At 42.2% G+C, this 11,244-nt stretch overlaps 1 protein-coding gene across 2 annotated transcripts in view; it reads right to left on the minus strand.

Annotated features, from left to right (window-relative positions):
* Positions 1 to 10,453, minus strand: part of slc7a11 (solute carrier family 7 member 11) — a 36,008-nt gene extending 25,555 nt beyond the window's left edge. Inside the window, exons 1-2 of one of the 2 annotated variants that reach the window (XM_072435903.1) lie at positions 10,310 to 10,453; positions 1,114 to 1,406 (exon numbers count right to left, since the gene is read on the minus strand). In XM_072435903.1, the coding sequence (XP_072292004.1) occupies positions 1,114 to 1,375 (262 nt within the window). In that variant the 5' untranslated portion in view covers positions 1,376 to 1,406; positions 10,310 to 10,453. Of the gene's footprint in view, positions 1 to 1,113; positions 1,407 to 10,305 lie in introns of both variants that reach the window. The other variant, XM_072435911.1, reaches the window with a different exon arrangement.
* Positions 10,454 to 11,244: the final 791 nt, after the last annotated feature.

Here is an 11,244-nt window from a genome sequence, read left to right on the forward strand (position 1 = left end):
CCGGGCCCCGGGGCCTTTGGGCTTTAATGCTATAATGAAATGAGGGAACTTGTACAGCTGTTTCACACACTGCTTAAAGGTTAATATATGTTCTAGAGTGGAGACGCAGGCAGATAAGCTTCGAGGCCTCTGTGTGCATGGTCCATACAGTTTGTCTGCTCGCAGTTTATAGATGCAAATTATTAGGATAAAATACCATGTCATGTAGTCAGAATGTCCACATACTGAGTGAGCATTGCCTAATCACGCATGTGCTAACCTTGGGCTGTTTTAGTAACATCCATAAAGCTAATCTTTAGGATAAAGCTATTCCCTTTGTCCTTGTGTTATGTTGTCAACAAGTTTAAGCTGGTTTCAGCGTCGACATGACACTCCACTTCTATGGGCTTTAAAAGGATGGAGGATTGACGGATTTGGAGGTGGGGATTCTCATCTCAGCCACTTCACACTCGGCTGCAAACCTGTTTGATGGAGACATCAGGACAACATCGTCTGCAAACAGCAGAGATGAGATCCTGTGAGATGAGAGCTGAGATCCTCACCTCCTCCATCACCATGTGGTACGCTGGAACCACAGCCAGGGACAAACAGAGACTACACCGCCCTCTGGTGAGAAGGTGATCGGCTGCAGACTTCCATCTCTGCAGAACCTGTACGTCTCTGGGACGAGGAGGTCGGATCACAGCCGACCCTTCTCACCCTGGACACAAACTATTTGAGCCACTCCCCTCAGGCAGGAGGCCACTCCCCCCTACGGTCCATCCGGACCAGAACCTCCTGCCACACTCTGCCATTGGAGTCATGAACACTTATCACCTGCCACTTTAACTATTATTCAAACTAATAACTATTCATTGCACCTTTTGCACTATTTCTCACTATCTATAAATTGTGTGTACATATACAGACCAAGTCTATTTCTTATTAGTAAATATTTTTTTATGCATGCCTCATTTGATATATTTTACTATTGTTGTACATTGTTGTATGTAGCCCCTTACCATCAAAGTTCCTATTTTGTAAATGTTGTACATGTGGTATATGTAGTCTACAGGTTAGTGGTTAGGTTAGCTGTGTGTGTGTGTGTGTAAGCAGTGTGCACGTGTGTCTGACCGAAGAGCGACAGCACTCCACAGGCGATCCACACCAGCAGGCTGACCCCGATGCTGCCCGAGTTCTGCACAATGCCTTTTGGGGAGATAAAGATCCCGGCTCCTATGATGGTTCCGATGATGATGGAGATGCCCCTCAGCAGAGTGACCTTCCTGCCCAGCTCCACTTTGCCCTGAGCCTCACTCTGATCCAGCGAGGAGCCATTCTGCAGACCATTACGAGCGCTGGCAGGGCCCATAGGAGAGGGCGACCTGAGGGACATGGTACACCAGCTCAGCTCCTCTGTCCCAGCCCTGTGCACAGGAGGAGCAGAATGCAGGGCTCAGTGTATTCACATCAAAAATATTTATCATTGCAGTACTTTGACATTACAAAAGGTATAGGTCAAAATAAATATTAGGAAAAATACTCAAATAAGAATTAAATTGTGTGTATGTTTGTTTATTTGTGTAATCAACCACAAGATCAGGGGCAAAATACAGTCCAATAAGTGAGCAGTTCAAAATGAAACAAACTCTGGTCTAAACTCCAGGGATGAGACACAGGATTGCAACTGCTTTCAGGAACCTAAGCACTCACACTAAATAACTTTCCACGTGTGTGAACAATCTGGTGGCAATTTGAACTCATAAGATCTTGGCATGAGATCTTCCCTGCCTGTACATTACATATGTAACTACATATCCATATGGAATTTAAAGATTTGGCTTCTCAAAACAGTTGATGTAAACCCTCATTCATCCGAGAGTGGTCCGTGCCAGAAAAGGGTTTAAACGTATTCATCTGGAAATAGAGATGTTTAGGCACCCATCAGGAAGTCATCATTCTCATGGTCAGCATTTGGGGCCAGTCAGAGGACCTGTTTTGCTTAGCAACGCCAGTTGTTATTTTTATGAGAGGGCAAATTATAATAGCATAGTAACGTCACTCGACTCACATTTTCCAAAAATGACAAACAACAATTAAAATCCCAGGAACCATTATGAGGCTAAAGATGACTCACACAATGGTCGTACTTTTGATTGTTTTCATATAGTTGGATCATTTAATCATCATTTTCTATCTAAAATGCTGCTCATACAAAAGACATCCATTAAAATCATGGTGAGCATCAGGTTGTTGCTTGTAGCACCTTTTTTTTTCTTTTGACCGTTGTAATCACCTCTGCCTGTGCCCCGGAGATACCGGATGATGCACGTACAATTTCTAATGTGGGGGATTTTACAGGAGAGATGGATGGCACTGTGCAGGAGGGATTGGCTCAGGACAGTGGGTGAAGGGTTACAAAGAATTGATGAACATTGGGAACATTTTACATTTTGGAGATTAAATAAAGCACAGGGAAGCAACTCAAATGCCAGATGGTGGCGGAAATGCTTGTCACCCAGAACACAGGATAACTACAAGACACAGCAAAAGCACACTATTCAATTTAAAAAACAGTCCTAAACATGTAGTCCAAAATAGTCGTCCCATCTTGTCTAATGTCTATTAAATTAGTACATTTTCAAATTCAGTCCAAATGTGATGATGATAATCATTGGTTCAGCCTCTGTCTAATATGAGGGCTCATATCTGTGTTAGAGATGGGCGGGTTTAAGAAATAGATTCAAATGAACTGGGAGTTCTCAGAGATTTTGTATGCTCTTTTCAAATGTTTGCGTTAAAAATCAGAAGCACACATAATATCAGCGGCGGCTGGTCCATGAAGGGAGCAGGGGCGCCGCCCCCTCTGTCAAGCCAAATACGCCAAATAAGCCAAATATGTACATTTTTTTGTGTCTAAAAACAATATAATTTGTTCAGAATTATCTTATATTCTTGTTAGTTTAAATGTGTAAAAGAATAATATATATGTATATATATTATATACAATATATATGTATGATACTTTGTCTGCTGCGTGGCGTCTCTTTTCTACCCGTGGGGCGGTTTGAAAAGTGCCCCAGAGCCCCATAGAAAAGCAATGGGGATTTTTAGCCAATCAAATCACAATCAAAAGTGACTACGTCAATAGGGTAAGCTTAAGTCCACCACCCATTTTAACTTAGTATTCACGCCACAGAGCTACGCAGTTTATGCTGGAGACACAGACATGTGCGCGCGCTGTACACGGAAGTTTGTTTTCCGTGTTTACTTCTTAAACTGCATCTACAGACGTCTGTGTACAAAAGGTACGTCCAAAATGATTCAGAATGAGTCTGTTTACTGGTTGTGAATATAAAACTATATTCATGTTGAAGTGAAAGCGGCTGATTTCATATTTCAACACATGTGATGTGTCAAACTTTGTGCTCCGTTACCTTGACTACAAACATACCAAAGAGGAGTGTTTTTTTTAGTTTATTACTTGGATAAGGCTAACGCTAAGCATTAAGTATCGCTTAACTTCTATTCATAGAAATATGCTTTTGTTATTAGAAAACCCATGAAAGAATGCTATAAATGACATGTCTTTAAGAACAACCTTCCATACAGCAATAATGTCTGTGATGATTAAATATAAAAATGTAAAATTTTACACATGTAGTTCAGGCTAACAATTGTTTGTGTTTTTATTTCCTCTTAATGTAGTAATTTCTACTATGCACTATAAGTTACAGTATCACTGAGATGTTTGTTTTGCTCTTTACAATCTGATATTTTATAAAATGTCAAATGTAATTTTATGTCAAATGTATTTTCTCAGAAATGGAATCTGCCTCTAAGTCATTGTATTATCATCAACAAAAGAGGAAATAAAGTGTGTTTACTTCATTAATTCAGTTGTAAATGTGTATTTCTAATATGTATTCATAAAGTCAATGTTATGTATTCAATTTTGGACATTTAAAACACGGTCATGTCAAATAGAAACCAGTCGCCACTGCATAATATATAAATTCATCAGCCTGAGCTGAGCACTGAATCTCACAAGTCCCAAGCAACACCCCTGACCCCTCCTAATGCAGAAGCCCAGCTCATATTCATGGAGAAATGAGTCCAACGAAGAAATTAATTAAGACACGTCTAAACGCACAGATGCTCATATACCGCGGAGACGAGACCCCATCACTGACTGCCTTTCATGAGCCTCAACTCGCCCTGCTATGAAATGATCCTTTCTGTCCCGACCTGCATCCACGGGTCAGAACAGACAGGACACTAGAGTGCATGAAATCACAGCGCGGCTAAAGAAAGGTTTTACAGCAAACTCATTCATGAAGTCTGTAAAAGAAGGGCAGCACTGACTGAGAGAGTTCCACTCATTACAGCAAATAAAGGAACAAGCAGACATACATGCATAGGTATAGATGTATATGTGCACTGCAACAGGCAACAGACAGCCAGGTGCACGAAACGCCAATCAGCCAATCACACACATCGTAGAATCACTATAAAACCATTTGGGAGAGATCCTACTCCCATGGACAGACTGTGGAACTCTCAGGAGGAGAGAGTTCATCTAGAGACAGCTCATCTAGAGACAGTTCATCTAGAGACAGTTCATCTAGAGACAGTTCACCTAGAGACAGTTCACCTAGAGACAGTTCATCTAGAGAAAGTTCATCTAGAGACAGTTCATCTAGAGACAGTTCATCTAGAGACAGTTCACCTAGAGACAGTTCATCTAGAGACAGCTCACCTAGAGACAGTTCATCTAGAGACAGTTCATCTAGAGACAGTTCATCTAGAGACAGTTCACCTAGAGACAGTTCACCTAGAGACAGTTCACCTAGAGAAAGTTCATCTAGAGACAGTTCATCTAGAGACAGTTCATCTAGAGACAGTTCATCTAGAGACAGTTCATCTAGAGACAGCTCACCTAGAGACAGTTCACCTAGAGACAGTTCACCTAGAGACAGTTCACCTAGAGACAGTTCACCTAGAGACAGTTCATCTAGAGAAAGTTCATCTAGAGACAGTTCATCTAGAGACAGTTCATCTAGAGACAGTTCACCTAGAGACAGTTCATCTAGAGACAGTTCATCTAGAGACAGTTCATCTAGAGACAGTTCATCTAGAGACAGTTCACCTAGAGACAGTTCATCTAGAGAAAGTTCATCTAGAGACAGTTCATCTAGAGACAGTTCATCTAGAGACAGTTCACCTAGAGACAGTTCATCTAGAGACAGTTCACCTAGAGACAGTTCATCTAGAGACAGTTCATCTAGAGACAGCTCACCTAGAGACAGCTCACCTAGAGACAGTTCATCTAGAGACAGTTCATCTAGAGACAGCTCATCTAGAAACAGTTCTTCTAGAGACAGTTCATATAGAGACAGCTCATCTAGAGACAGCTCATCTAGAGACAGTTCATCTAGAGACAGTTCACCTAGAGACAGTTCATCTAGAGACAGTTCATCCAGAGACAGTTCACCTAGAGACAGTTCATCTAGAGACAGTTCATCTAGAGACAGCTCATCTAGAGACAGTTCATCTAGAGACAGCTCATCTAGAGACAGCTCACCTAGAGACAGCTCACCTAGAGACAGTTCATCTAGAGACAGCTCATCTAGAGACAGCCCATCTAGAGACAGTTCATCTAGAGACAGTTCATCTAGAGACAGCTCACCTAGAGACAGTTCATCTAGAGACAGTTCATCTAGAGACAGTTCACCTAGAGACAGTTCATCTAGAGACAGTTCATCTAGAGACAGTTCATCTAGAGACAGCTCATTTAGAGACAGTTCATCTAGAGACAGTTCACCTAGAGACAGTTCATCTAGAGACAGTTCATCTAGAGACAGTTCACCTAGAGACAGTTCATCTAGAGACAGCTCATCTAGAGACAGTTCATCTAGAGACAGCTCATCTAGAGACAGTTCATCTAGAGACAGCTCATCTAGAGACAGCTCACCTAGAGACAGCTCACCTAGAGACAGTTCATCTAGAGACAGCTCATCTAGAGACAGCTCATCTAAAGACAGTTCATCTAGAGACAGTTCATCCAGAGACAGTTCACCTAGAGACAGTTCATCTAGAGACAGTTCACCTAGAGACAGTTCATCTAGAAACAGTTCACCTAGAGACAGCTCATCTAGAGACAGCTCACCTAGAGACAGCTCACCTAGAGACAGTTCATCTAGAGACAGTTCACCTAGAGACAGTTCATCTAGAGACAGTTCACCTAGAGACAGTTCATCTAGAGACAGTTCATCTAGAGACAGTTCACCTAGAGACAGTTCATCTAGAGACAGTTCATCTAGAGACAGCTCACCTAGAGACAGCTCACCTAGAGACAGTTCATCTAGAGACAGTTCATCTAGAGACAGCTCATCTAGAGACAGTTCATCTAGAGACAGTTCATATAGAGACAGCTCATCTAGAGACAGCTCATCTAGAGACAGTTCATCTAGAGACAGTTCACCTAGAGACAGTTCATCTAGAGACAGTTCATCCAGAGACAGTTCACCTAGAGACAGTTCATCTAGAGACAGTTCACCTAGAGACAGTTCATCTAGAAACAGTTCACCTAGAGACAGTTCATCTAGAGACAGTTCATCTAGAGACAGCTCATCTAGAGACAGCTCATCTAGAGACAGTTCATCTAGAGTAGAGCGTGTTCCTCCAGGCAGTTCAGGGGCATCCGGATCTACGGATCAGCATTGGCAGTGTCTTAACATTTGTGTTTTGAATTGTTTAATTTTCAGTTAAATATTACATCCGCAGCTTGTTGCCCTGACAACAGGTCACTTAACTTTAGCCTCCAATCCTGAGTGATATGTATTCACTACACATTCCCGCAGAAGGGGATAGAAATGCAGAGCTGAAACAGATGCAAGGGCGGGAGACAGCAGAGACAACAGCAGCAGGATGGAGGGGGACTGGGGCTGCAGATGATGGCCTAGCACGGCGGGCGTAGATGAGGACGTGGACCCCGGAGAGCCAGCTGACACATGATGAGCCAGATGAATGGATGCCAGTGGTGGCCAACACAAAACACCAGCAGTGGTGGAGCACGAAGCTTTGCCTTTCTCTGTGCATGTGTGTGTGTTTGTGTGCGGCTAGGAAGACCAAGGGAGATGGGGGTCTGGACCAGAGTTTGGAGAAGGCACCATGAAGTGTACTTCCGGGCCGGCAGGATATCCCCCTGTAAGTATTAGAAGTAGTGGTGCTCTAATTGACAAGCTGAAGTGGTTTGGTGATGGTCCCGTTATGTGTTGTCCCTAGAAGGAGGCTGATTGGGACCCAAATGGAGTCATGTTGCACCTGCCAGCTCGGCCGCAGTTGTCCTGAACTTAATTGGCGCATGAAACCCTGGACTGTTCGTTTTCTTATTTTTTGATGGTAATCATAACTTATTCATAACTTATATAAGTATTTTACTTCTGAAACACAAGTCAGTGTAATCCATCATTTGTCCAGGAGTGTTCCATTGTAGAAAAATAATCCGTGTAGTGTCGAAAATTATCAACAGTAAGATCAATACAATCAATCCAATGGCAATGGAATTGTTACAAGTAGCATCCTTCAATGTGAATCCAATCAAAAGAACAAAGATTTAAATAAAATGGAAAAAATAGATATTAAATGTTTTCACGAGATACATTTGAATGACACTGAACATTAAAAACTAATTCTGCAATTTTAGGATAAAGAGGGCAAATATATACTGATTATATACTGATCAGAGGGAATATTTATGGAAAGGTTTTCACCCTTGAATGTGTATTGTGTTTGTCCAGTTTGTTGGGTAGTGAGAAGCCGGTTAGACCGGAACAGTTGGAATCCCTCCAGCTCCATGGAGCGTTCAGGGACGGATTCGCTGAGCCACGTCTCCGTAAATCACAGCACAGGAGAAGAAGAAAAGTTTTTTTTGTCTCATCAGCAACGCCAGTTCGTCCAGTTTGTTGGGTAGTGAGTTCACGTTGGAGAGGAAAATCCCAGATGAGGGTGTGCGTGTGCCTCGCTTCCTCAGCTGCGGCTTCCTCTTCTTAGGCGTCTCACAATTTTAGCCAAAATAAGAGCTATTCCTGCAGCAGATGCTAAAAAAAATGGAACTAGATCCGTAGGAGTTGTGGTCCCGATGGATAAGAGATCTTCACGGGTGTAGGAGCACGCAGACACACAATTTACGCACAAAACAGACAAAACAAAAAGCACCGAAACGTCGAGGCAGCCTTCAGCGGCGCCATCTTGGATCTCATATAATAAGTTATATCAAAAAACAAAAAAACAAAGCCGTAATAATTAGTTGGAACGCTGAGAAGGCTTTTGATTCTGTTAGCTGGCCATATTTATTTAAAGTGCTAACCAAATTTCAAATAACGACTTAATCTGACAAATCCACTGACTCTGGACAGAGGGGTGAGCAAGGTTCTGCCTGGTCCCCCCTCCAGTTTGTTTGTATTTGGAACCATTGGCCCAATATATTACACAATTAATGGTGTTACAATTGATGGGACGGAACATAAAATAGCTTGTTATGCAGATGATGTTCTATTTAATTTGACCAAACCAGAAATTTCCATACTCAATGTGATGCATTTTCTTCAAAAAATTGGTCCAATGTCTGGATTCAAAATGAATGTACAAAAATATCTAATTTTCGCTCCCCCCTCTGACCTTTAGAAAGACCTACAGTACCCATTTGAAAGGCAACCGTAATCATTAATGTGCAGGCCTTACTGGCAGATGACACACGCTTGAGTCATTTGGGGGAGATGGAGAGCGCTTCTGTGGAATCTGTTCTTGAATGAGCCGAGAGTCACAGCACAGAAGAGTGCACAGACCAAGAAGAGGATGAGGATGTGATCTCTGATGTAATTGGACTCTGGTGGTGTACATATCATATCTATTATCTCATATCTCATATATTCAAAGCCATGGACCCGTTGCAGTTCGTATACCTGGCCCTGGCATCTGTTTATAAGAGTTCTTCTATTAAACTTCCTATAAGTTACTGTCCTTTCCCCCTGTATCTACTGCGTTGTAACATTAAAGGCTATCTTATCTTATCTTTTGTTGTTTGTGTTGCACTGAATCACCTGTGAATTATATTTATCGACAAATGCAATGAACCTGATTCTCATTCTGATTCTTTGATTCTATTCAGGGCCTTTTGTAATCCAAGTATTTCCATTTTAATATAGTAACTTCTAATTCTGATTCAAGTCCAGTTACCATCAATAACAACACTCCTCTTGAGTCTTCAGTGACAGCTGTAGGGGGAGGTGGTGTCAGTGTGACAGGGGGGAGGGCTTATCTCAATGAGATGCAAATGAGCCCCTCTGTGACTCTGGGCTCACTCCGGTGAGAAACTCTGGAAGCCGTTTTCTCAGTGAATGGGTTTGAGAGTTGTATACATTCAAATGACCACAACTTACTCAAATATTATCAGATCTACATGAGTGAGACAGCATTGGAAAGCTTTGAATTCACACTTTCAGAATCTGTGAATAACTCGAAATGTCTCCGGGTAGACATGTAACTGGTTTAGCCACGGTCAGTCACATATTGTTAAAATGCTAACTAAATAAACAATGTAACTTATTCAGCACTGCCTCATCAATGACCTTACCTGTGCGCCTTTTAATCTTTTCTACATGGTCCTGGGCCCATTAATGCCCAGGTGGCGTTGTTGGTTAATTTCACTTTTATCACTGTAGTACCACCCGGATGCCACATATGCAATAATACACAATACTACACAATAATACACAATACTACACAGTGGGGAAGGCGAAGTGAATCACTTTGTGGCTCTCATGCACATGTTTTGTGTATCATAGAGAGGAAGCGGACTCCTACACAGATGAAGACATAGAGCTTTCCACTCGCGCTTTTCATTTCTCCTGAAAACAATGTTTCACTTCAAAGCTGTCTATATTTTTCAAATTAAATGTGTAAACTTGTTTACCATTTTACTGCCTTGTTAGCCTTCTCTGTAAAAGAGATTTCACACTGCACAGTCTGCCTCAATAAAGCCTGCAGGCAAAATAAATACATACAAGACTTTGTTTGGTTTGGATGTCTTCCTGGGACTGAAGTCCCTCTTTAATCCTGGATAAATCCTGCTATAGATATTGATTTATGAAACTACTTTTTATTTACATTTTTTTCAAGTAAGATTCACTCCCAAATCTTCTGAAACTCCTCGCCTTTTCCTTTCTGCTGTGTTTATAGTAGTCAATCTATTCTAAACTCAACAGATTTGGTCAAAATTGACACCATTTGCTGATTAATCAATAAAAAGGCAGACAGCCCGACTCACCTGTGTCTCTGTGATCAGCTCAGCATTGGCCCCTGTTTAATCTCCTTTCGTTCCACAGTCCAGCCACACTAGGTTAGGGGCCTCACTGTTTGGCTCTTCAGCTTTGCTTGTCTCACGCTTAAGTCTTCTGGAGATGTTTCTTCTCTCAGCGCTTCTTACTCCTAAGTCCCGGGACATTGGTTTAGGGACCGTTTTGCATGTCTTTTCTCTCTCTGCTCCTCTCACTATTTGGTCCTGGAACACTGGATGGTTCAGGGGCCGTAGTGTGTGTGGCTCCTCCCCTCTCTGCAGCTTGTTGTTGAATAAACTACAGTGCTCTGACATGCTGCAGCAGGACCAGGGAAACAGGTGGAACACAGCCAGACACACTAGACCTCAGGGGCTTTGCCTCAGTTTAGGCTTTGTTTAGCTCTGTCCAACCTTAAAACCTTCCGGTTGTGTATAACAGTGTGCTGAAACCCTGGAGCGGGAGAAGCCTGGGGAATTCTGATGCTAATCAGGTCCTCACTGAGGAGGGAGCCAAAGTCAGTTCACACAATAGGATGTACGGGGCTGTAACAAAGAAGAGCAGTCTCAAGTGAAACCCTAAACTCCTCTTATCAGGAGTTTCCACCCAGTGGGCGGGGCTTACAGAGAGTAGGATATAAAACCTGAGTTCCCAGACTCGATTCGCAGATTGAGAATGACTCTTGAACGAAAGTCAGAACATTTTTGAGTCCAGATGATGCAACTTAATTTGGTTTACATTGTGTTGGATGGATAGGACTAATTCAATTTCAATTTATTTTCAATTCAATTTATTTTTGAAGGCCCAAAATCACAACAACGGTTGCCTCTGAGGGCCACAGTGAAAAATGAATCAACAATGTCTGTGGTGGCGAGGGACGATGTCCCAGAGTCCTCTGTCCTTAGACCCTCCTAATCTGTTATGAAGC

This window comes from Eucyclogobius newberryi, unplaced genomic scaffold (assembly GCF_026437365.1).
Source record: "Eucyclogobius newberryi isolate DKJ021-1_F unplaced genomic scaffold, fEucNew1.0.hap1 SCAF_11, whole genome shotgun sequence".
NCBI classification, from domain to species: Eukaryota; Metazoa; Chordata; class Actinopteri; order Gobiiformes; family Gobiidae; genus Eucyclogobius; species Eucyclogobius newberryi.